General features: G+C 46.6%; 2 protein-coding genes across 2 annotated transcripts in view; one reads left to right on the top strand and one right to left on the bottom strand.

Moving 5' to 3' along the window:
- Positions 1-11,375, top strand: part of zgc:92275 (cholesterol 7-desaturase nvd) — a 65,317-nt gene extending 53,942 nt beyond the window's left edge. Inside the window, exon 7 of the mRNA XM_060841732.1 lies at positions 10,879-11,375. Within this exon, the coding sequence (XP_060697715.1) occupies positions 10,879-11,040 (162 nt within the window). The 3' untranslated portion in view covers positions 11,041-11,375. The remainder of the gene's footprint in view (positions 1-10,878) is intronic.
- Positions 11,376-25,390: 14,015 nt separating this feature from the next.
- The window catches only part of LOC132825790 (TRAF3-interacting protein 1-like), a 262,419-nt gene continuing 260,749 nt past the window's right edge, over positions 25,391-27,060 (bottom strand). The window contains exon 10 of the mRNA XM_060841267.1: positions 25,391-25,607. Within this exon, the coding sequence (XP_060697250.1) occupies positions 25,398-25,607 (210 nt within the window). The 3' untranslated portion in view covers positions 25,391-25,397. The remainder of the gene's footprint in view (positions 25,608-27,060) is intronic.

Here is a 27,060-nt window from a genome sequence, read left to right on the forward strand (position 1 = left end):
AGGGAGAACAGTTAAAGGAGTATTGATGGTGAGGATGCTTTAAGGCGTGGACCCAACAGGTGACAGGTTCATCCAAGACTTGTAAACAGAGTCATACAGCACGGAAACAGACGCTTCAGTCTGACCAGTCCATGCTGATTATGTTCCCAAATTGATCTGGTCCCACCTGCCTACACTTAGCCCATGTCTCTCTCTCTCTCGACCTGTCCTCATGTCCCTATCCAAATGGCTTTTAAATGTTGTCACTGCAGCCACTTCCTCTGCGAGTTCATTCCACACACAAACCCCTTTTCTGTGGAAAAAGAAAGGTCGCCCCTCACGTCTTTTTAAAATCTTTCTCCTCTCACCTTAAAAATATGCCCCCTGGTCTTGAAATCACCCATCCTAGGGAAAATACACCTGCCATTCACCTTATCTATGCCCCTCATGGCTTTATAAACCTCGATAAGATTACCTCTCAACCTCCGACGCCCCAGTGAAAAATGTCCCAACCTATCCACCCTCTCCGTATAATACAAACCCTTCATTCCTGGCAGCATCCTGGTAAATGTTTTCTGAACCCTCTCCAGCTAAATAATATCCTTCCTACAACAGGGGGGCCAGAACTGGACACACTACTCCAGAAAAAGCATCACCAGCGCCTTGTCCAATCTCAACCATGATGTCCCAACTCTTACAGTTTCAACTCCTGACCAGTGACTGGGGGAGGAGCTAGAACATAGAACATAGAACAATACAGCACAGAACAGGCCCTTCGGCCCACGATGTTGTGCCGAACATCTATCCTAGATTAAGCACCCATCCATGTACCTATCCAATTGCCGCTTAAAGGTCGCCAATGATTCTGACTCTACCACTCCCACAGGCAGCGCATTCCATGCCCCCACCACTCTCTGGGTAAAGAACCCACCCCTGACATCTCCCCATACCTTCCACCCTTCACCTTAAATTTATGTCCCCTTGTAACACTCTGTTGTACCCGGAGAAAAAGTTTCTGACTGTCTACTCTATCTATTCCTCTGATCATCTTATAAACCTCTATCAAGTCACCCCTCATCCTTCGCCGTTCCAACGAGAAAAGGCCGAGAACTCTCAACCTATCCTCGTACGACCTATTCTCCATTCCAGGCAACATCCTGGTAAATCTCCTCTGCACCCTCTCCAAAGCTTCCACATCTTTCCTAAAGTGAGGCGACCAGAACTGCACACAGTACTCCAAATGTGGCCTAACCAAAGTCCTGTACAGCTGCAACATCACTTCACGACTCTTGAATTCAATCCCTCTGCTAATGAACGTTAATACACCATAGGCCTTCTTACAAGCTCTATCCACCTGAGTGGCAACTTTCAAAGATCTATGTACATAGACCCCAAGATCCCTCTGTTCCTCCACCTGACTAAGAACCCTACCGTTAACCCTGTATTCCGCATTCTTATTTGTTCTTCCAAAATGGACAACCTCACACTTGGCAGGGTTGAACTCCATCTGCCACTCCTCAGCCCAGCTCTGCATCATATCTAAGTCCCTTTGCAGCCGACAACAGCCCTCCTCACTGTCCACAACTCCACCAATCTTCGTATCATCTGCAAATTTACTGACCCACCCTTCGACTCCCTCATCCAAGTCATTAATAAAAATTACAAACAGCAGAGGACCCAGAACTGATCCCTGCGGAACTCCACTTGTAACTGGGCTCCAGGCTGAATATTTACCATCTACCACCACTCTCTGACTTCGACCGGTTAGCCAGTTTTCTATCCAATTGGCCAAATTTCCCTCTATCCCATGCTTCCTGACTTTCCGCATAAGCCTACCATGTGGAACCTTATCAAATGCCTTACTAAAATCCATGTACACTACATCCACTGCTCTACCCTCATCCACATGCTTGGTCACCTCCTCAAAGAATTCAATAAGACTTGTAAGGCAAGACCTACCCTTCACAAATCCGTGCTGGCTGTCCCTAATCAAGCTGTGTCTTTCCAGATACTCATAAATCCTATCCCTCAGTACCCTTTCCATTACTTTGCCTACCACAGAAGTAAGACTAACTGGCCTGTAATTCCCAGGGTTATCCCTATTCCCTTTTTTGAATAGGGGCACAACATTCGCTACTCTCCAGTCCCCTGGTACCACCCCCGTTGACAGTGAAGACGAAAAGATCATTGCCGACGGTACTGCAATTTCCTCTCTTGCTTCCCACATAATCCTAGGATATATCCCGTCAGGCCCGGGGGACTTGTCTATCCTCAAGTTGTTCAAAATGTCCAACACATCTTCCTTCCTAACAAGTATCTCTTCTAGCTTACCAGTCTGTTTCACACTCTCCTCTTCAACAATACGGTCCCTCTCGTTCGTAAATACTGAAGAAAAGTACTCATTCAAGACCTCTCCTATCTCTTCCGACTCAATACACAATCTCCCACTACTATCCTTGATCGGACCTACCCTCGTTCTCGTCATTCTCATGTTTCTCACATACGCATAAAATGCCTTGGGGTTATCCTTGATCCTATCCGCCAAGGATTTTTCATGCCCTCTCTTAGCTCTCTTAATCCCTTTCTTCAGGTCCCTTCTGGCTATCCTGTATCCCTCCACTGCTCTGTCTGAACCCTGTTTCCTCAACCTTATGTAAGCCTCCTTCTTCCTCTTTACTAGACATTCAACCTCCCTCGTCAACCAAGGCTCCCTCACACAACCATTTCTTTCCTGCCTGATAGGTACATACATATCAAGGACACGTCGTATCTGTTCCTTGAAAAAGTTCCACATTTCCACCACATCCTTCCCTGACAGCCTATGCTCCCAACTTATGCTCCTCAAATCCTGTCTTACAGCATCGTAATTTCCCTTCCCCCAATTGTAAAATCTACCCTGTTGTGCGCACCTATCTCTCTCCATAACCAAGGTGAAAGTCACAGAATTGTGGTCACCATCACCAAAATGTTCACCCACTAACAAGCCCATCACTTGTCCCGGTTCATTACCAAGTACCAAATCCAATATGGCCTCCCCTCTGGTTGGACAGTCTACATACTGAGTTAGAAAAGCTTCCTGGACACACTGCACAAACACCGCCCCATCCAATCTACTTGATCTAAAGAGCTTCCAATCAATATTTGGGAAGTTGAAGTTGCCCATGACTACGACCTTGTGGCTTCAGCACCGTTCCAAAATCTGTTTCCCAATCTGTTCCTCCACATCTCTGCTGCTATTGGGGGGCCTATAGTAAACACCCAACAAGGTGACTGCACCTTTCCTATTTCTGACTTCAGCCCATACTACCTCCAAAGGCAGATCCCCCTCAAACTTCCTTTCTGCAGCCGTTATACCATTTCTAATTAGCAATGCCACCCCCCCTCCTTTTTTACCACCCTCCCTAATCTTACTGAAACATCTGTAACCAGGAACCTCCAACAACCATTCCTGTCCCTCATCTATCCACGTTTCCGTGATGGCCACAACATCGTAGTCCCAGGTACCGATCCACGCCTTAAGTTTACCCACCTTATTTCTGATACTCCTTGCGTTGAAGTATACACACTTGAGCCCATCTCTGTGTCCGCAAGTATTCCCTGTCAGTGCTCCCTTCTCCACAGCCTCCCTACATTCTTGGACATCCCGACAAACAGCTAGCCTACTTGCTGGACTACAAGTCCGGATCCCATCCCCCTGCCAAATTAGTTTAAACCCCCCCGAAGAGTTCTAGCAAACCTACCCCCCAGGATATTGGTGCCCTTCTGGTTCAGGTGCAACCCGTCCTGTTTGTACAGGTCCCACCTTCCCCAGAATGCAGTCCAATTGTCCAAATACCTGAAGCCCTCCCTCCTACACCATCCTTGCAGCCACGTGTTCAACTGCACTCTCTCCCTATTCTGGGGGCAGTCACGGGGGGTGGGGGACAGGTGAAGTGGGCTGGTGGGGATAGAGAGGGCTGGGTGAACAGCTGAGGGGTCAAGGGAGGGTTTCTGGTGAAGGGGGTGTTGAGAAGCTCCCGTGAAGGAGGCTGGATGAGTTCAGCCCGAGATGAAGAGCGTTTTTAACATTAGAACATCGAACATTACAGCGCAGTACAGGCCCTTCAGCCCTCAATGTTGCACTGACCTGTGAAACCAATCTGAAGCCCATTTAACCTGCACCATTCCATTTTCATCCAAATGTTTATCCAATGACCATTTAAATGCTCTTAAAGTTGGTGAATCTACTTCTGTTGTAGGCAGTGCGTTCTACACCCCTACTACTCTCTGAGTAAAGAAACTACCTCTGACATCTGTTCCATACCTATCACCCCTCAATTTAAAGCAATGCCCCCTCGTGCTCACCGTCACCATACTTGGAAAAAGGCTCTCCCTGTCCACCCTATCCAACCCTCTGATTATCTTATAGGTCTCTATTAAGTTGCCTCTCAACCTTCTTCACTCTAACAAAAACAGCCTCAGTTCCCTCAGCCTTTCCACGTAAGACCTCCCCTCAATACCAGGCAACAGTCCAGTAAATCTCCTCTGAACAAAGCTTCCACATCCTTCCTATAATGTGGTGACCAAAACTGCACACCATACTCCAAGTGCGGCTGCATCAGAGTTTTGTACAGCTGCAATATGACCTCATGGTTGTGAAACTCAATCCCTCTACAAATAAAAGCTAACACACCATACGCCTTCTTAACAACCTGATCAACTTTCAAGGATCTGTGTACCTGGACACCGAGATCTCTCTGCTCAGCTACATTACCAGGAATCTTACCATTAGCCCAGTACTCTGCACCCCTGTTACTCCTTCCAAAGTGAATCACCTCACACTTTTCCACATTAAACTCCATTTGCCACCTCTCCGCCCAGCTCGACAGCTTATCTATGTTCCTCTGTAACCTATAACATCCTTCCACGTTATCTACAACTCCACCAACCTTAGTGTCATCTACAAATTTACTAACCCATCCTTCTACGCCCTCATTTAGGTCATTTATAAAAATGACAAACAGCAGTGGCCCCAGAACAGATCCTTGTGTTACCCCTAGTAACTGAACTCCAGGATGAACATTTCCCATCAACCAGTACCCTCTGTCTTCTTTCAGCTAGCCAATTTCTGGTCCAAACCGCTAAATCCCCCTCGATCCCATGCCTCCGTATTTTGTGCAATAGCCTACCGTGAGGAACCTTATGAAATGCCTTACTGAAATCCACATACACCACATCAACCGAGTTATCCTCATCCACTTGTATGGTCACCTTCTCAAAAAACTCAATAAGGTTTGTGAGGCACGACTTACCCTTCACAAAACCGTGTTGAATATCCCGAATCAACTTATTCCTTTCTCGATGATTATAAATCCTATCTCTTATAATCCTTTCCAATACTTTACCTACAACTGAAAATAGATTCTCTGGTGTATAATTACCAGGGTTGTCTCTATTCCCCTTCTTGAACAAGGGAACAACATTTGTTATCTTCCAGTCTTCTGGCACTACTCCTGTAGACAATGATGACATAAGATCAAAGCCAAAGGCTCAACAATCTCCTCCCTGGTTTCCCAGATAATCCTAGGAAAAATCTCATCCAGCCCAGGGGACTTATCTATTTTTATACTTTCCAGAATTGCTAATATCTCCTTATACACCTCAATCCCATCTAGTCTAGTAGTCTGTATCTCAGTATTCTCCTCAACCACATTGTCTTTTTCTCGTGTGAATACTGATGAAAAGTATTCATTTAGTGCTTCCCCTATCTCCTCTAACTCCACACACAACTTCTCACTACTATCCTTGATTGGCTCTAATCTTACTCTAGTCATTCTTTTATTCCTGATGTACCTTAGAAAGCTTTAAGGCTTTCCTTGATCCTGTCTGCCAAAGACTTCTCATGTCCCCTCCTGTCTCTCCTTAGGTCTCTCTTTAGGTCTTTCCTGGCTAATCTGTAACTCTCAAATGCTCTAACTGAGCCATCACATCTCATCCCTCATCCTAACATAAGCCTCCTTCTTCCTCTTGACAAGAGATTCCACTTCCTTTGTAAACCACGGCTCCCGCGCTTGACAACTTCCTCTCTGCCTGACCGGTGCATACTTATTAAGGACCTGCAATAGCTGGTCCTTGAACAAGCTCCATATTTCAATTGTGCCCATCCCCTGCAGTTTCCTTCCCCATCCTGTGCATCCTAAAACTTGCCTAATCACACTGTACTTGCCTTTCCCCCAGCTATAACTCTTGCCCAGCAATATTTATATATCCTTTTCCATTGCTAAAGTAAACATAACCAAATTGTGGTCACTATCACCAAAGTGCTCGCCTACTTCCAAGTCTAACACCCGGCCGGGCTCATTACCCAGTACCAAATCTTAATGTGGCTTCGCCCCTTGTTGGCCTGTCTACATACTGTGTCAGGAAGCCCTCCTGCACACACTGGACAAAAACTGACCATCTATAGTACTTGAACCATAGTATTCCCAGTCAACATTTGGAAAGTTACAGGCCCCCATAACAACTACCTTGTTACTCTCGCTCCTATCCAGGATAATCTTTGCTATCCTTTCCTCTACATCCCTGGAACTATTCAGAGGCCTATAGAAAACTCCCAACAGAGTGACCTCTCCTTTCCTGTTTCTAACCACAGCCCAAACTACCTCAGTGGATGAGTCCTCAAACGTCCTTCCTGTCCTTAACTTACAATGCCACACCACCCCTTCTTTTACCATTTTCTCTGTTCTTACTGAAACATCTGAATCCCGGAACCTGCAACAACCATTCCTGTCCCTGCTCTATCCATGTCTCCTAAATGGCCACAACATTGAAATCCCAGGTACCAACCCATGCTGCAAGTTGAAATCTTTGTTCTGACTTCTCTACTCTCACCCTCTCAGATACTCAAACTCCAATTTCATTCCCACCCCCCCTGCTGAATTAGTTTAAACCTTCCTGAAGACCATTAGCAACCATTGCACCTTTGGTTCAGGTGAAGACCATCCTGTTTGTAGAGGTCACACCTTCCCCAAAAAGAGCTCCAATTATCCAAGAATCCAAAACCTTTCTTCCGGCACCATCCCTGCAGCCACGTGTTCAGCTCCACTCTCCCCCCGTTCCTCACTTCACAAGCACGTGGCACAGGCAACAATCCAAAGATAACAATTCTGTTTGTTCTAGCTCTCAGCTTCTATCCCAGCTCCCTGAATTTCTGCCTTAGATCCCCACCTTTCTTCCTACCGATGTCGTTGGTGCCCATGTGGATCACGGGGCTGCTTTCCCTCCCCCTCAAGGATCCCGAAAACATGATCAGAGACATCATGAACCTGGGAATCTGGGAGGCAACACACCAACCGTGAGTCTGTCTTGTTCCCACAGAACCTTCTGTCTGTCCCTCTAACTATGGATCCCCCAATGACTAATGTTCTGCTCTTCTCCCCCCTTCCCTTCTGAGCAACAGGGACAGACCCTGCGCCAGAGAACTGTACCCCATTACTTACCCCCAACAGTATCCAAAATGGTATACTTGTTATTGAGGGGAACAGCCACACGGGGTCCCTGCACTGTCTGCCTGTTCCCTTTCCGTCCCCAATGGTAACCCATCTGCCATTTTCTTGTACCTGAGATGTGACTATGTCCCTGTAACTGCTCTCAATAACCCCCTCAGCCTCCCGAATGATCCGAAGTTCATCTAGCTCCAGCTCCAGTTCCCTAACACGGTTTTCGAGGAGCTGGAGTTGGATGCACTTCCCGCAGATACAGTCAGCAGGGACACTCGTGGTAACCCTTACCTCCCACATTCTGCAGGAGGAACATTCCACTGCCCTAACCTGCATTCCTATGACTCTAAATTCCCAACGAGACTACTGAACACTTTAAAAAAAAGAAACCAGTCACCGTACCAATTGGAGCACAGACCTTTTTGTTTTGGTTGGAGGAGGACGACGGGTGGGAGACACGACCCGAGTATTGTTTATGGTAAAGCAACCAAATATAAAGTCTCACTTACCCAACAGCCCTGTGACTGCACCTGCTCAGTATGTGCTCGGCCTATACATGAGGTAAACCTTTATATCTTTTAAAATTTACCTTCCCGTCGGCCCTCTGGTCCTTGCTGTCACTCCTCCCACTCCAACAGCTGCCGAAAAAATGTTATTGTTGCGCTACAGAATCTGATGAGCAGGATTTCCTCTGTCCCCCTCCCCTTCCAGTCAGATCATACATCATTTACAGATTTGCTCTTCATAATCCAATTCCCTGCTCCAGTTGGTTGTTGTTCTGTGTATCCTTTGAATTATTGCAGTGTCCTATTTCTATAGCATGGACCAATACAGTATTTAAGTGAGGTCGTCAATGTTTTAGGAAGTATCTGGGTTATCTCACTATTTTCATACAGTTTGACCAACTAATACATCCAGTTTAGTTTGTTTCTTTCACTGCCACGCGATTGTTCTCAAATATGAATATATGGTCCATCAGGACTCCATTTAACACTCAGGGTCCCTTCCTGAATATTTGTTACTACATTATATTTCATCCTGTTCTTATTGACCAATTCCTAAGTATGTTTGAATTCTCCTGTAGCCTATCCTGCTTGGCTTCATATTTGACCACCTTCATTATCCTTTGCAGTGGTTCAAGAAAGTATCTCACCACCTTTCCAACAGTGATTAGTGTCTGGCAATGAATGTCGACCCAGCCAGAGAGCCCACATCCCATGAGTCAATGAAAAAACTGTTTGAATTTGTGTGTCTCCAAGCTCCAGAATGTTTACTGAGATAATAAAGACAGACAGCTGAGAGAAACACTGGGAATATTTCCCCACGGTGATGATTCATGTGCCACTATTCTCTTGATCCTATTGGTTCACAAACGGTATCCATTTTGTGAAAAGCCTTACAGAAATCTAATGTGTGTCCAGTGGTTTACTCCCTGCCAAGCTCCCTTCGTCTGTAGACAAAGAAACTGCAGATGCTGGAATCCAAAGTAGACCAGCAGGAGGCTGGGGGAACACAGCAAGTCAGGCAGCATCAGGAGGGGGAGAAGTCAACGTTTCAGGCATAAGCTCTTCATCAGGAATGTGGGGTGGGGGGGGGGTGCAGAAAGAGGCTGAGAGATAAACAGGTGGGGCGGGGGGGGGAAGGTTACTGGGAAGGCGATAGGTAGATGCAAGTGCGGGTGATGGTAATAGATCAGAGGGGAGGGTGGAGTGGATAGATGAGAAGCGAGATGGACAGGTCAAGAGGGCAGTGTGGAGTAGAAAGGTTGGATCTGGGATGGCGAGGAAACTGGTCCCATCTTGTACCAGAGTGCCTAATACCAGAATGGGGGTTGTACGTATAAGGAGCTGAAAATGTGTTGCTGGAAAAGCACAGCAGGTCAGGTAGCATCAAAGAGCAGGAGAATCGACGTTTCGGGCATGAGCCCTTCTTCAGGAATGAGGAGGGTGTGCCCAGCAGGCTAAGATAAAAGGTAGGAAGGAGGGAGTTGGGGGAGGGGCGTTGGAAGTGCGATAAGTGGAAGGAGGTCAAGGTGAGGGTGATAGGCCAGAGTGGGGTGGGGGAGGAGAGGTCAGGAAGAAGATTGCAGGTTAGGAGGGCGGTGCTGAGTTTGAGGGATTTGACTGAGACAAGGTGGGGGGAGGGGAAATGAGGAAACTGGAGAAATCTGAGTTCATCCCTTGTGGTTGGAGGGTTCCTAGGCGGAAGATGAGGCGCTCTTCCTCCAGCCGTCCTTGCACATAATAAGGCAGAGATGCGAGAAAATTTAGGAGCAAATGATTGCCAACGTTGGAATCTATACTGACAACAGAAAATGCTGGTGATCACTGTGGGTGAGGCAGCATCCATATAGAGAGAGCAGGCTAATGTTTTCAGGTTAGATTATTCTTCTTTGGAGATGATGTGCAGTGTGGAGGAGGCAGTATTTACGCAATACTGGGGAGGTGGGAGTGCTGGGTTGGAGAAAGGACATTGATAGTTCAGATTAAGTGCTTGGAATGTGAGAATGGCAGAACAATGACATGGTTATGAACCCACTCCCACTCCCCTTTCCTTTAGCTTTACCTGTCACAGTCTCTGTCACCATGTCCTCTCTCCTCTTCCCCCGACTCCAGTTAGACACACCATTGTTCTGCCATTCTCCCATGCTGGTGGAATGTCTGTCCATGTGAGGGAAAGCAGTAGAGTCTGACACAATTGGCTTTCTCTCAGTACACTAGAACCAGCAAGAAGCTGTTCTCCCTCAGGCAATATGTCAAAGACATTAACTTATATCTGGGATGGCACCTCAAAATAAAACACTTTGAGGTATCTTTCAAAACTGATTATAAAACAGCATTTCAAGTAGGGACGTGTCAGGATAAATGACCCAAAACTTGGTCAAAGAGACAGCTTTGAACTCGCCTCTGAAAGGAGGAAGTCGAGGAAGTGTCTGCAGGGAGGGAGTTGCAGAGCTGAGTTCCCTGGTAGGTTGAAGGTTTATAGGACTGGAGGCGATTGCAGAGCTGGGGAGGGATCTGGGAACTCAGCTGAATTCTGCAATGGAACCGATGTTGTATCAGAAGCCACTGTAGCTCAAAGAGTTAAAAATCACACAACACCAGGTTATAGACCAATGGGTTTAATTGGAGTGTTGTGTGATTTTTAATTCTGTCCATCCTAGTCCAACACTGGCATCTCCAAATCATAGCTCAGAGTGCAAAGTGTGATGGATACTGGGACTTTGTGTGTGAGAGGAGAAAGGGGTAGGGTATTTGAGGGGCTGACAGTTGTAGAAGGTGACCAGGTGCATGTTGGAAATGACCAAGTCTGCATATAACCAGCTGGGGTGGTCACCTTGGTTACGGTATTGCTCGCTCTGTTTCACTGGTGTGATGCCAAGAAGCAAGCTGTGTGAACCAAACATCCTTATGTCTTCCAGTTTGAGCGCGACGTGATGGTCTGGAACAATAAGAAGTATGTCTCGAAACCGCTGCTAGTGAAGGAGGACTCTGCCATCGCTCGGCACCGCCGCTGGTATGCCCAGTTCTACAGTCTGAAGAGCCCCCGCTTAACCATACGGCACGATGTTCTTGAGTGGTAACTGCTGCTCAGGGACTCCGTAAGTCCCGAGCTCCAACACCCTGCAGCGAATCTGTCCCTGAGAGAGAGGGAGGAGAGGACTTGGGAATGGACTTGCTGCAGTCTCCAAGAGGGCAAGCAATGGATTCGGAATTCCCTCTTTTCAACTCATTGCTTCAAATGTTTGAGACAATTTCCAAACTGTAAAAATCATCCAAAGACTTGACTTCTCATTGGCTATCAAGGAGAGAGAGTTTTATGCGTGTTTTCACAAGAGATTTTATACAATTATAACTTTTATTTTTTTTTGATGATCAGTTAATGGTTGGAGTCTCAGGTGTGTGACGCAGGGTGAGCTCATCCTATTGGGGGAGGGTGGGGGGGGGGCACAGAGGTGGGAGGGTGGTAGTGTCAGGTAACTGGCATTTGCCATTCCTTCCCAGTTGGGGTTCAGTTGGTGGTGAAGGCTCAAGCAGAGAGTGCAGGTTACTCAGACCCCAGCACCAGGAGGAGAGGGCAGGGCAGGGCAATCGAGTGTATGTGGGAGGGATTGGCTGTATGGCCACATCATGGGAAAGAATCGAAACACTGGTTCTGGTTAACTCTGTACAGTGTAGCTCCTACCCTGCATTGACGGAGAATGTTCCTGCCACTCTCTGTGTGATAGGCTCGAGTCCATGCCCAGTTTAGAAGAATCAATTCCGACAGTGAGATCCTGTCCTTCAGCCAGCTCCATCCACACGCTGGGTACCCGGGGGATTGGGCAGAGTGTCACACTCACAGAGTGGGAGGGAGGAACAGAGGGTCATAGCTGCACACCTGGGGAGGTCGGGGTCACAGTTGGGGTGGAGGGTAAGGGGCTGTTCAGTTTTACCTCCACGGGAATGCTCGCCCTGCATGTGGGAGTGGTTGAGGTGGGAGGGGCGGGGAATCTCTGGCACTGTCTCCTGTGGTATTGGATACACACTCACGATAAACAGGGTGCTTCTGTAATGATGGAATTGTCCTGTTCTGCACTCTGAGCCTAGATATTGTGTGTAACTCTCTCAACAACACTCTGAGCAATGGTCTCAACATATTTTTGTGATTTTATAGTCTAGTTGCATTTGTTTGGAATATAGATTTGAAATAAATATAATATAAAATTGTCACTTATTAACAATCAGGAGGAGCCAATGCTGACTCTGTCCTTCCTCCCTCAGCCTTGACTCCCCAGGCTATCGCTGAGGTTTTATCACGTTGGGGACAGGGCAGCATGCGCTCCTGTTCTCTTGTTAAATTGAATAAAGATGAAAGACTGTTCAGAGTGAAGACCACAAAAGCATGACACTCTCACTGACCCTTTTCTTCTCAGTCCTCACCCTGCTGTGTTTTGCGGTTTTCTCTGTTGTCTGGCAGTCCTGCCTTTACCCTGCCCCTGGCCTGTGGGGGTGAGAGGATTGGGTATGTGTGCCCTTCTGTTCCTGTATGTCTCCATGTGGAAGATGAAGGGATGTCCTGGGCCAAGAGGAGCAGTCAGGTGACAGGACCCGTCTCCTGGAGATGATGCCATTCCAGAGAACTGGACAAAATGCATTGTGGGAATAAACCAAGAGCCACTCCAAGTACATCAATTAAATCTGGGGCATTGCACTCTCGGATTCTCATGTCTCCAGTTTGGCACCTCTCTGCGCCAATCATCAACTGACTCCCTTGCTGGGAAGAAATGTTTTCCCTCGGTAAGTGGTTAGGGTCTAGATGCGGCTGCCTCACAGTGTGGTAAAGATGGGTTCAATTGAAGAATTCAAAGAGGACTGGTTTTTTTTAAAGTTGGACTTTAAAGGAGAATAGCACCAAATGAGTTGCTCAGTTGCAGATCCTGTGCAAACACAATGGACTGTCCTTCACTGAATTCTGGGACCAGATACTTCTTCCGTCAGTATGCCCCCTCACCCCAGCTCAGTTCCCATCAGACCAGACAGTCTCTGTGTAACTTGCTGATGTCATTGCCAAGCTCTCGAATCATGGAGTCACACAGTGTGGAAACAGACCATTTGGTCCAACATGTCCACCCGAACGAGGTTTCCCCACAGTCCGTTTTGTCCAGTTCGCTGGGATGGCATCATGTCTTTGGGGACAGCCCATTTCTGTGCTTGCATTTGGCTCATGCCCCTCTGAACCTTTTCGATTTAAGTGCTTGTCTGAATGCCTTTTAAATGTTGCAATTGTATCTGCACCTACCACTTCCCCTGGCAGTTCATTAACCACCCTCGGTGTGAAAACGTTACCCCTCAGTTCCCTTTTAAATCTTTCTTCTCTCACCTTAAACTATGCTGCCTGGTTTTCAACTCCCCTACCCTTGGGAAAACCCTTGCTATTCACTTTATTTATGCCCCTAATGATTTTATAAACCTCTATATGGTCAGTCTCTGTTAGATATTCAGACTTTAAGAGCCACCAAGGAATGATGAATAGATAATAGAGAAGTGGAGAAAACACAATGAGAGGAAATCAGCTGGTGATTTCAAACTGGAGAGATTCCTCAAGTATTTGAACAGAAAAAGATTCGGTGCAGCTGGTGGTGTTCTTGCAGAGAGAGTGTGTGGGGAATTGATCATGGGAAACAAGGGAATAGCAAAGACTTTGAGTAGATATTGTGTCTGCCTTCATGGTAAAGACTTAGAAAATTTGTCAAAAAGTAATTTGAATTTCAAGAGGTGATGGAGAAGGATAAACGTGAAACAATCATTAATACTAGAGAAAGCTACTGGGTCTAAAGGCTGACAGGTCTGCAGGACCAGAGAGTCTGCTTTATCGTGTATTAAAAGATGTATAAGTCCAGAAAATCGATGCATTGGCTATCATCATCCAAAATCCTTTCAGTTCTGGGAGGATTGTAACATCTCAATCTAAAGAGAGGCAAAAAGCAGCAAAGAATCGACTAGTTTTCCTAACATTTCTCATGTAATCCATTATGAAGTCAGTTGTTAGAGGAGACTTTGTCTCTCTCGATGTATTTCAATGTGACTCTGTGAAGGGGAAGTACTGTTTAACTCATCTTTGAATGTTACTTTGTCAAAACCTCACAGAAGGTAGAGGGGATTTCCAAGAGATACTTGACTTGGTGCGAGGGCTGAGCCCAGTAGCCAGGTTAAAGGATGAGGTTGCTAACAGGAAATGGAGGGGAGGGATAAAAGGGTCATAGTTGAGAGTGTGTCACTGAAAAAGCACAGCATGTCAGGCAGCATCCGAGGAGCAGGAAAATCGATGTTTCGGGCCGGAGCCCTTCATCAGGAATGAGGCTGGGAGCCTCGGGGGGTGGAGAGATAAATGGTGGCTGGGGGGGTGGGGGGGTAGTGGGGCTGGGGGGGGAAGGTAGCTGAGAGTGCGATAGTTGGATGGAGGTGGGGGTGAAGGTGATAGGTCAGGGGGGAGGGTAGAGCAGATAGGTGGAAAGGAAGATTGACAGGTGAGACAATCCATGGTGACGGTGCTGAGCAGGAAGGTAGGAACTGGGGTAAGGTGGGGGGGGGAGGGGAAATGAGGAAACTGGTGAAGTTCACATTGATGCTCACTAATGGGTCATATCCAGGTTAACAATTTATCATTCGTGGGATGTGACCAGGATCAGTGCTGAGGCCACAATACCACCAAAAATACACGGACAGTGACCAAATCAGTCTGCAAATCACCACACAGAGGTGACTGGCCAGAAAGAGATTGCTGTTATCAGTTGGCTGGAAGGGAATGGGATGGAGGATTCTCCTGCAATCACAGCTGCTTATCTCCAATGCTCATGGAGGGGAGGGGAGGGGAGGTTATTGGGGACGGGATTGAGAACCTTTTACTGGATCCAGAAATTCCACCTGTGGAATCTGGGATGGAGGAGAGGGTAGAGAGAGAAGTGTGTCAGATGGGATAGGGCGGTGAGGGTGAATGGGAGTGTCTGCTGGAGGTGGGGAGAGAGAAAGTGGGTGGCGAAAACAGTCCATCTGGTACACGAGGCACAAGAGAGAGTTACAGGATGTCATCAGGAATCCTTCAGTTATACGGGACATTAGTGAGACCACATCTCGAATACTGTATGTACTTCTAGAAGGACGTAAACACGTTGGAGGTGAATTAGAGGACGTTCACTAGATTGACGCCTGGTTTGAGTAAGTTGCCTTATCGGAGTACCTGAACAGGCTGGTCTTGTTTCCACTGGAATTTAGAAGAGTTAGGGGGGAGGGGGGAGGTGAGGTAGTGTCCCTACCTCTGAGTCAGGAGGCCTCAGATCAAGTCCCACCTGCTCCAAAGGTGTCTAATAACATCTCTGAACAGTTTGATTCAAACATACATAGAAACATGACGTCTATAAGATCCTGAGTGGTCTTGGCTGGGACGATGTGGTAAGGATGGTTCCTCCTGTGGGTGAGTCCAAAACTATGGACCACTGGTTTCAAATTAGGGGCCATTCTTTCAGAATAGTGATGAGAAAAAAATGCTTTCTCTGATCGCTGTGCAATTTTAGAATTCCTTGCCTCTGAAGGCAATGGAGATGGGGCTCATTAAATTTTTTTTAAGGCTGAAATAGACAGATCCTAGGGAGGAGGGACTTGGGGGAGGGGCAATGGAGATGGGATAGGTGGAAGGAGGTCAAGGTGAGGGTGATAGGCCAGAGTGGAGTGGGGAGGCGGAGAGGTCAGGAAGAAGATTGCAGGTTAGGAAGGCAGAGTCTTGTTAAACAAAAGAATCAAAGGTTATCAGGATAGGTTAAAAAATGGATTTTGGAAGATAATCAGATGAGGGTTGAGGAACGGGGAGAATTACACTACAAGATAGGTGTGTGGGAGAAGGAGACTGCAAGGAACATTGTCATCTTCCTCTATGTATCGTGGACAGTTTTAAACCTGTTAAGAGAGAAATATTTGGCTAATTGGAATGCAAGTAATATTTAAATCATCGATGTCATGCATTCCTTGTGGATGAATGTGGAATCTAGTTCCGGCATGACTATGATCTGAAAAATGTTGTCAATCCCACTGCAATGACCACAGTTAAATTTAAATTTAAGATTGAGATCTGAGAGAAGTAAAAGGGGTAGCAATGCTTAATTAAAATGTTCCAGCTTTTGTGCACAATTGATGGAAATGCATTAGCTGTGATCGTGGCAGTCTGTGGAAGGTACGGTTAGGGGGATGGTTTGTATGGAAAAGTTTCTGTCAGTTATTTTTCTGTAGCAGTCCTGATCTTTGCTTCAATAGTTGCCAGCATTGCATTTTCAGACTGCAATACTCACATAAATTACTCAACATGAAAGTTCCCCTCTCGGTGGAGAATTGAATTCTGGCACCTCCATGTAGTGCCTTCCGTTTCTGAATGTCTGTATTTCAGTGACTGAATCTGGAGATATTATTCCATGCGGATCTGCCCAGAACTCGAGTCTATGTCTGAGCTAAATTTCAGTTGAAAAGTATTGCATTCTCCCCTCAATTTAAATTTCACGCACAGGAAATTTTAAAGTTCTCATCTTTATTTTCAATCCCTGCATCAATTTGCTGTTTTGTCTCTCTGTGATCTGTTTCTGCCTCGCTCTCTCCTCGATATCTGTAATTCTCTAATTCTGGCCTCCACCATTGGTGGCCTGGGCTCCAAACATTAGGGTCTTCTCTCTGTCTCCCAGAGCTACTTCAATTCTTCAGGTCAAACTCTGTGATCATGTGTTTGGGCATTTGGACTAATACCTAAAAACGGTTTTGTCATTTTTTAAAATGCTTCTGAGAAACATGTTGTGGCATTTTATGTTAAAAGTCACTATGTTAACATAGAACATTACAGCGCAGTACAGGCCCTTCGGCCCTCAATGTTGCACCGCCCTGTCATACTAATCTGAAGCCCATCCCACCTACACTATTCCATGTCCGTCCATTTGCCTGTCCAATGACGACTTAAATGCACTTCAACTTGGCGAATCTACTACCTTGCAAGCAAAGCATTCCATACCCTTACTACTCTCTGAGGAAGGGTTCATGCCCGAAACGTCGATTCTCCTGTTCCTTGGATGCTGCCTGACCTGCTGCACTTGTCCAGCAACACATTATCAGCGCTACTCTCTGAGTAAAGGAACTACCTCTCCATCTGTCTTATACCTATCTCCCCTCACTTTAAAGTTGTGTCCCCTCGTGTTTGCCGTCCCCATACTTGGAAAAAGGCTCTCCCTGTCTACCCTATCTAACCCTCTGATTATCTTATATGTTTCTATTAAGTCACCTCTCAACCACCTTCTCTCTAGTAAGAACAGCCTCAAGTCCCTCAGCCTTTCCTCATAAGACATTCCGTCCATACCAGGCAACATCTTAGTAAATCTCCTCTGCACCCTTTCCAAAGCTACCACATCATTCTTTTAATGTGGTGACCAGAACTGTACACAATACTCCAAGTGTGGCCGTCCCAGAGCTTTGTACAGCTGCAGCATAACCTCCTGGTTCCAGAACTCAATCCCTCTATTAATAAAGGCCAGAATACCTTCTTAACAACCCTGTCAATCTGGGTGGCATTTTTGGTTCATGCAGATGGGAATTGGAGGGGGAAGGATAGCGGCTTTGATTTGATTTGATTTGACAGGGAGCAGAGGGGACTGCCAGGAGATTAAAAAGTGTTAGCAGGGTTTTCCTGTGGCTAGTGGTAGAGTCCCTGCCTCTGGGCCAGGAGCCCGCTGAGATGTGTGACGACCTGTTCCATTAGAAATGTTGGGTGGGAAGGGGAGCTGCTGTGATTCAGTTGGAGCTCTGTCCTCTCCCCACCAACTCTGAGTTAGCGACAGGGGAGTAAGTCAGGGCCCAATAACCAGCTCGATAGGCTCCCACCTGGTCAGGTCATGGAGGCCGGTGCCAAGGAGCAGTCCTGGGGCCCAGATTTCTGTCCCTGCCCTGGTTTTGAGTGCCACTCCAGAGTATGACGTACCAAAGCATTGTCATAGGCATTATTTTCAGAAATACTTTAAGCCTGTGCAAATGAACAAGCTGCATTCCCTTGACCACTATTTGAATCACAGAATCATCACCAAATCCCTACAATGTGGAAACAGGCCTTTAGCCCAACATGTCCACACCAACCCTCTGAAGAGTTACCCACCCAGACCCATTCCCCTACTCTGTTATCTGACAGTTAACCTGGACTAATGCACCCAGCCTACACATCCCTGAACACTATGGGTAATTTAGCATGGCCAATTCACCCTAAACTGCACACATTTGGACTGTGGGAGGAAGCCAGAGCAAGCCCACGCAGGCACAGGGAGACAGTTGCCTGACGCTGGAATCGAACCTGAGACCCTGGTGCTGTGAGGCAGCATTGCTAACCACTCTGCCTTTTTGTTAGGGCAGCGGAAGCAGGGGCTAATAGTGATGCATTTGAAGAACAACAGGGGCATTCTGCTGTTGTCTTAACAAGTATTGGCGATTGAAACATTATCACTGAAAACGTGGCAAGTACTTCACACAGAGGGTGGTGAGTATCTGGAACGCGTTGCCAGCAGAGGTGGTAGAGACAGGCATGGTAGATTCATTTAAGATGCGTCTGGACAGATGCATGAGTAGGTGGGGAGCAGAGGGATACAGATGCTTAGGAAGTGGGCGACAGGTTTAGACAGTACATTTGGATCGGCTCAGGCTTGGAGGGCCACAGGGCCTGTTCCTGGGCTGTAAGTTTTTTTTGTTCTTTGTTCTGAATTATGGCACTCTCCTGACACCCCAAAGCCTGTCCACCATCTACAAGATACAAGTCAGGCGTGTGATGGAATCCTCCCCACTTGCCTGGATGGGGGCAGCTCCAACAATACTCAAGAAGCTTGACACCATCCAGGACAATGCAGCTCACTTGCTTGGCACCACATCCACAAACATCCACTCCCTTCACCACCGACACTCAGTAGCAGCAGTGTGTACCATCTACAAGATGCACTGCAGAAATTCACCAAGGCTCCTCAGGCAGCACCTGCCAGACGCACAATCACCACCATCTTAAAGCACAAAGGAAGCAGATAAATGGGAACACCGCTTCCTGCAACTTCCTATCCAAGGCACGCACTATCTGATTCACAGACAGCAGTATTTTTGGGATGTGGGAGAGTTCACCATTTTTGACTTGAGCATAAAGGTTTAGTCTGACAGTCCTGCACCGAGGACGTGTGGCACTCTGAGCGTGAGTTATCAGATCAGATATTAAATCAAGACCCCTCCACCAGCCGAGGATCCTGTGTGAGGGCACTTATCCTCAGAGTATTGGTCAATATTTATCCTATAAAAACAAATCTCCTAAAAATTTATCCTTCAAAAAAATGATCTAGTCATTGTCACAGTGCTGTTTGTGGGATCTTGCTGTGTGCAAATTGGTTAATGAGTTTCACTACATTTTGAAAGTATGTTGTTGGCTGTGACGGAGAGGGATAAAGGTGCACTACAGGACAAGAGTTATAGCTGGGGGCAGGGAAATTATGATGCTGTGAGGCATGACTTGGGATGCATGGCTTGGAAAAATAGGCTTCAAGGGAAGGGTGCAATTGATATGTGGAGCTTGTTCAAGTAGCAACTATTGAGTGTCCTTGATAAGTATGTACCTGTCAGGCAGGGAGGAAAGGGTCGTGTGAGGGAGCCGTGGTTTAATAAGGAATTGGAATCCCTTGTTAAAGGGAAGAGGGCGGCCTATGTAAAGATGAGGCGTGAAGGTTCAATTGGGGTGATTGAGGGTTATAAGGTAGCCAGGAAGGATCTAAAGAGAGAGCTAAGAGCAGCAAGGAGGGGACCTGAAAAATCCTTGGTTGGTAGGATTAGGGAAAACCCAAAGGCTTTCTATAGGTATGTCAGGAATAAAAGAATGACTAGGTAGGAATCTGTCCAGTCAAGGATAGTAGTGGGAAGTTGCGTGTGGAGGCTGAAGAAATTGGGGTGACACTGAATGAATACTTTTCGTCAGTATTCACTCGGGAACAGGACATTGTTACCGATGTGAATATTGAGTCACAATTAATTAGAATGGATGGCTCTGAGATATGTAGGGAAGAGGTGTTGGAAATTCTGGAAAGGGTGAATATAGATAAGTCCCCTGAGCCTGATGGCATTTATCCTAGGATTCTCTGGGAAGCAAGGGAGGAGATTGCAGAGCCATTGGCCTTGATTTTTATGTCCTCGTTGTCTACAGGAATGGTGCCAGAAGACTGGAGGATAGCAAATGTGGTTCCCTTGTTCAAGAAGGGGAGTAGAGATAACCCTAGTAACTATAGGCCGGTGAGTCTCCCTTTTGTTGTGGGCAAAGTCTTAGAGAGAATTGTAAGGGATCAAATTTATGAACACCTGGATAGGAATAATGTGATCAAGGATAGTCAGCATGGTTTTGTGAAGGGCAGGTCGTGCCTCACAAACCTTATTGAATTCTTTGAGAAGGTGACTAAGGAGGTGGACGAGGGTAAAGCGGTTGATGTGGTGTATATGGATTTTAGTAAGGCGTTCGATAAGGTTCCCCATGGTAGGCTACTGCAAAAAATACGGAGGTATGGCATTGAGGGTGAGTTGGAGGTTTGGATTAGGAATTGGCTGGCTGGAAGAAGACAGAGGGTAGTAGTTGATGGTAAAGTTCATCTTGGAGTGCAGTTACCAGCGGTGTTCCGCAAGGATCTGTTTTGGGAGCATTGCTGTTTGTCATTTTTATAAATGACCTGGAGGAGGGGCTAGAAGGTTGGGTGAGCAAATTTGCGGATGATACGAAAGTCGGTGGAGTTGTTGACAGTGAGGAAGGATGTGGCAGACTACAGCGGGATATAGATAAGCTGCAGAGCTGGGCAGAAAGGTGGCAAATGGAGTTCAATGTAGGTAAGTGTGAAGTAATTCACTTTGGTACGAGTAACAAGAAGATGGAGTACTGGGCTAATGGTCGGATACTTGGTAGTGTGGATGAGCAGGGGGATCTTGGTGTCCATGTACACAGATCTCTGAAAGTTGCCTCCCAGGTAAATAGTGCTGTGAAATTGGCATATGGCGCACTGGCTTTTATTGGTAGAGGAATTGAGTTCCGGAGTCCTGAGGTCATGTTGCAGTTGTATAAGACTCTGGTGCGGCCGCATCTGGAGTATTGTGTGCAGTTTTGGTCGCCATACTATAGGAAGGATGTGGAGGCACTGAAACGGGTGCAGAGGAGGTTTACCAGGATGTTGCCTGATATGGTAGGAAGATCGTATGAGGAAAGGCTGAGGCACTTGGGGCTGTTTTCATTGGAGAAAAGAAGGTTTAGTGGTGATTTGATAGAGGTGTACAAGATGATTAGAGGTTTAGATAGGGTTGACCATAAGAACCTTTTCCACGTATGGAGTCAGATATTATGAGGGGGCATAGCTTTAAATTAAGGGGTGGTAGGTATAAGACTGATGTTAGGGGTAGATTCTTTACTCAGCGAGTCGTGAGTTCATGGAATGCCCTGCCAGTAGCAGTGGTGGACTCTCCCTCTTTATGGGCATTTAAACGGGCATTGGATATGCATATGTAGGAAAGTGGGCTAGTGTAGGTTAGGTGGGCTTGGATCGGCGCAACATCGAGGGCCGAAGGGCCTGTACTGCGCTGTACTTTTCTATGTTCTATGTTCTATCTCTCCAGTGGCACTGAGAAACCCATTAACAGTAGCTCTCCAGTGGCACTGAGATTCCTATTAGCAGGAGCTCTCCAGTGGCTCTGAGATTCCCACTAATAGTAGCTCTCCACTGGCTCTGAGATTCCCATTAACAGGAACTCTCCAGCGGCACCTAGATTCCCAATAACAGTAGCTTTCTGGTAGCACTGCGATTCCCACTAGCTGTCGCTCTCCAGAGACACTGAGATTCCCATAATCAGTAGCTCTCTGGTAGGACGGAGATTCCCACTAACAGTAGCTCCCCAGTGGCACTGAGATTCCCATTAACAGTCGTTCTCTGGAAGCACTGAGATTCCCATTAACAGCAGCTCTTCAGTGGCACTGAGATTCCCAGTAACAGCAGCTCTCCAGTAGCACTGAGATTCCCATTAACAGTAGCTCTCTAGAGGCACTGAGATTCCCATTAACAGTACCTGTATACTGTTATTGAGAATCCCGGTAGCACTGAGAATCCCATTAAAGGTAGCTCTCCATTAGCACTGAGATTCCCATTAACAGTAGCTCTACACTAGCACTGAGATTCCCATTAACAGTAGCTCTCCGGTAGCTCTGAGAGTCCCATTAACAATAGCTCTCCAGTAGCACTGAGATTCCCAGGAACAATAGCTCTCCAGCAGCACTGAGATTCCCAGGAAGAATAGCTCTCCAGTGGCACTGAGATTCCCATTAACATGGGCCATCTCCAATGGCAGTGAGATCGCCATTAACAGCAGCTTTCCAATGACAGTGACATTTCTATTAACAGCAACTCTCTCCAATGTCAGGAAGATCTCCATTAACAGTGATGCTGGTGATGAGTCAATCTCTCATTTCTATGTCGTTTCACTCTCTGAAGTTAGTTGCTGATTCAGGTGCAGTCAACAATTTGAGTGTAAATTTGGCAAATTCTGGTGATAATTGCTCTTGAAGTGATTTTGTTTCAACATCATTTGTACACGCACAAACATAATCGTGCATGATCCACTGTAATTGGGCAGTGATATTAGAATGAATTGTTTATTTCTTCCCTAATCTACTTAAGACCAGCAAACCTGGTGCAGTTTTATTAATGCAGTGGCATATGGGCTTATCGCAAAATACACAAATGTTAAATTACAGTGTGTGGTCCATCAACTGTGAAGGACCTGATTTGAAATAATTGGAATGACATGAAATAATTAAACAGAGCAGGGGTGAGCTTCATTTGTGCTCACACGTCAGCTGTTGGTAAGCCATGTATTTTTAAGTATTTAAACATGTTTGTCGGGTGTTTGTGTGTGTATAAACCAGTTTCAGTTTAAGAAGCTCCTTGATGGATTGTAAATTCAGGCACAAATGTCAGAAACTCAACATGGTAACTGATTCAGGTGGGGATCCTGGTCAATACTGAGGGCCAGGCCGCCATCCTAGGAGATATTTCTAAACCAAATGCCAGGAAATTGTGGGAACTTAGTTTGCTCTGGGTGTTACTGGGGCTTGGAATTCCTCGATCTTACATAAGCAAAGTGCAGGCTGGTTGAAACTGCTCCCAAAGTCTTTAATCTTCTAGGGAGCTCTAATTTTCACAGTGCTTCCTTGTCGCAATGTGCCTGATTACTATAGGCTCTCGCCTCATTTGAAGGCATCCCATTGGTCCTGCTACTCGTTACTGTTTGCCAACCAATGTTTTATTCCAATCCACTTAGACCAGATGGCTATTGCAGGATTGCTCTGAAATTATTGCTGCATTTTTATGCACTTGAATTGCATTGCTCCAGACCAGTCTTTCTGCTCAGCTGTAGCAAAGGGGAGTCGTGCCTGGAATTGTACACACAGATGTGGTCAGACCAGGTCTGCAACTTGGAAACCTGCTTCACAATCCTCTACTCACCCTATCCTCCCCTGAGAAGGTTAATGAAAGAGCTGCACTCGATCTAACAACCAGCGATGGGGTTTAGGGCTGCAGCAGTGAAAGCCAGCTCTGCATAGTTGTTATCCTTGCTCAACAAGTTCCCTGATCACCAGAACAAGCAAGAACTTCAGTTAACAGTTCACTGTCCTTCATGAGCTGAATATTTGTGCATGTAATTTCTGCCTGATTTTCCAATCATCGGGTGCACGATCCACAATGACAGGGCAATGACCACACTGGCTGGAAAATCTAGCCTCTTCAGACAGGGAGATAATAATTGTGAACTCAGCCCAGTCCATCACACAAGCCAGCCTTTCATCTATTGACTCCATCTATATTTCTTGCTGGGATTGGAAAGACAGCCAATATCACCAAAGACCCCTTCCAACCTCTTCCGTTAGGTAGAAGATACAAAGGCTTAAACCCACGTACCAACAGATTCAAGAACAGCTTCTCCCTACTGTTATTAGACTTCTGAATGGTCCTCTCAAACTTCAAATCTAATGTTGATTTTACTTTTTGTGCATCTTCTTTGTAACTGTAACTTTGCATTCCTCGCTTTAATCTACTACTCTATGAACTTTGTACGCTATGAACTGACTGTATTGCAAGCAAAACAAAACTTTGCACTGTACGTAGGTACATGTGACAATAATAAATCAAATTAAAAATTCCAGTCTCCTGTGTGTGAGAGATCTATCCCACATAGTGCATATAGTTAGCACACTCAGCCAGTCATTGCTAAGCTAGCCTCCCCTCCAACCCTGTACATGTGGCGGCACAGTGGCTCAGTGGTTAGCACTGCTGCCTCACAGCACCAGGGTCCCAGATTTGATTCCAGCCTCGGGTGACTGTTTGTGTGGAGTTTGCACATTCTCTCTGCGTCGGCGTGAGTCCCCTCCGGGTGCTCCGAATTCCTCCCACAGTCCAAAGATGTGCAGGTTAGGGTGAACTGGTCATGCTAAATTGCCCGTAATGTTAGGTGCATTAGTCAGAGGGACGTGGGTTGGTGTGGACCGGTTGGCCAAAGGGCCTGTTTCTGCACTGTAGGGAATCTAATCTAATGTCTTACCGATACAGTCACTGAGGGAGACCACAGCTTCAGCTTGTAGAATTGGTTGCTGAATTTATTCAAATAGTCAAATCATTTGATGTCGGTGTCTATGACATGCTGGGATCTGAGAGATATTCCGAGTGTCTGTTTGATGGAGATGTGGATTGATTCTTGTTCAAAGGGATCTTGACACATATCAGCACCATGTACGGAATGGATAAGCATAAAGTGAGACACACAAACACACACACTCCTTCCCCCCTCACACACACACACTCCCCCCAAAACACACACAAACTCACCCCTACACACACCAATTCCCCTCCCCACACACACTACCCCGCTCCACACACACATACTCACCCCCCCCACACACTCTCCCCCACGCACATACTCCTTCCCCCCCACACACACACACACACACACTAGCCCCCAACACACACATACTCCACCCACAACACACACTCCCCCCAAAACACACACAAACTCCTCCCTACACACACCACCCCCACACACACGTTACCCCGCCCCACACACACAAACTCCTCCACACACACATACTCCCCCCACACACACTCTCTCCCCCACACACATACTCCTTCCCCCCTCACACACACACACGCTAGCCCCAACACCCACTCCCCCCCAAAACACACACACAAACTCCTCCCTACACACAGCACCCACCACCACACACACAAAAACTCCTCCACACACACTCATACTACACCCCCACACACACTCCCCTCCCCACCCCACTCACACTACCACTAACCCCCACCCCAACCCCAACCCCCTCACACACACAGATGCAGTGTCAAGGTAAAGGCTCAATGAAAGGTAGGAAAATGTCTTTGACTGCAGCTCGGTGCCGATGTCGGACGTTCTCCTCTTGCTCCTTGATGATGTCATGTGCAGACGGACGCAGTGCCACATTCTGTGATGTTGCTGTAGACATGTCAAAGGGGATCTGGGCGGTACTAGGACTCCTGGGCTCCTTCACCTTGACTTTCTTTGGACAGCAGTCCTGTTTAAACAGAGAAGTAGAGTCAGGGACTGGGCGAGGTGGGTGGTGGGCAGTGAATAATGTTCAGCTCACCCTGGGGTAAGTGAATAAATACAGGCAGTGTGTTAGAAAGCATCACAAAAGAGGCATCAGATTTCAGAGACACTTGAATAAATATCGGAGATGTGTTTCATCTGGAGCAAACAAGAACTGTAGTCTCTCAAAAATAAGCCCTGCAGGAGGGTTTAAACAGAAGCATCTTACAGTGATTCAGCTCATGAGGCTATTTGGCCCATCGTGCCTGTGCTGGTGTTTTGAGGTAGCTGTGTAGTTAGATTTACCTCCTACTCTTTCCCCTGTAGGTAATTACATCTCAGTGAATATTCTATTCAGAAAATTACTGGGAAGCTGCTCCCAGGTTTACAATCAGTGTGTCCCAAATCAAAAAAGATTGCATTTAAAAAAGAATCATCTTTCCTCTAGACTCCTTCTATCAATTATTTTACATCTGAACTTTCCAGTTACCAACCCTCCTTATCTGCAGAAACTATTTCTCCCAATCTCTGATTAGATTGTCTCATCGTTACGAACACCTCAATCAAATCTCTTTGGCAATGCCAGTGACAGTGACCCCCAGTAGCACAGACAGCTTCTCCCCAAATGACAGGGAGATCCCCATTAACACTGACACACTCCAGCAATGACAGTGACACTATCCTCACATTGTCACCCTCCAGTGACAGTGATATCCCCTCTAACACTGACAGCCCACCCCAGTGACAGTGATACCCCCTCTAACACGGACAGCACATCCCAGTGACAGTGATATCCCTTCTAACACTGACGGTGCAACTGCAGTGATAGAAGGAGTGGCCGTCCAGCGATAGTCTTATTCACAGTGACCCTTCTATTTTTAGTGATGCCCAATTTAACAGTTGTCCCTTATGGCAGTGATGATCCCTCTAATGCTGGTGCCCTAGTAATAACCTAATGAACATAATGGTGATGATGTCCCCATTAACATGAACACTGTACCTCCAATGGCAGTGATACCCCTATTAGCAAAGACTCTTCATGGTGGTGATGACTAATTAACAGTAATCCTTTAGTGGCAGTGACATTGTACCATCAGTGGTATTGATATCCCCATGAACAGTGCATCTCCAGTGTCAGTGACATCTTGTGGAGCTGTGCCAGCTTTTAAAGGTCTGTTAGAAATGGGGCTGTCACTTTAATTGGTGATGTCACTGTAACAGTGCGTACATTCCCAGCCGCTGACAGAGCATGGGTAGAGGGAATATCATCCTTATTCAAAGTTTGAGAAGATTTGTAGCTCGGGTGCTCGTTGTTGTGGTTCTGTTCTCCGAGCTGGGAATTTGTGTTGCAGACGTTTTGTCCCCTGTCTAGGTGACATCCTCAGTGCTTGGGAGCCTCCTGTAAAGTGCTTCTGTGATGTTTCCTCTGGTATCAAAAC

The sequence above is a fragment of the Hemiscyllium ocellatum genome, chromosome 21, assembly GCF_020745735.1.
Source record: "Hemiscyllium ocellatum isolate sHemOce1 chromosome 21, sHemOce1.pat.X.cur, whole genome shotgun sequence".
In the NCBI taxonomy this organism is placed as follows: domain Eukaryota; kingdom Metazoa; phylum Chordata; class Chondrichthyes; order Orectolobiformes; family Hemiscylliidae; genus Hemiscyllium; species Hemiscyllium ocellatum.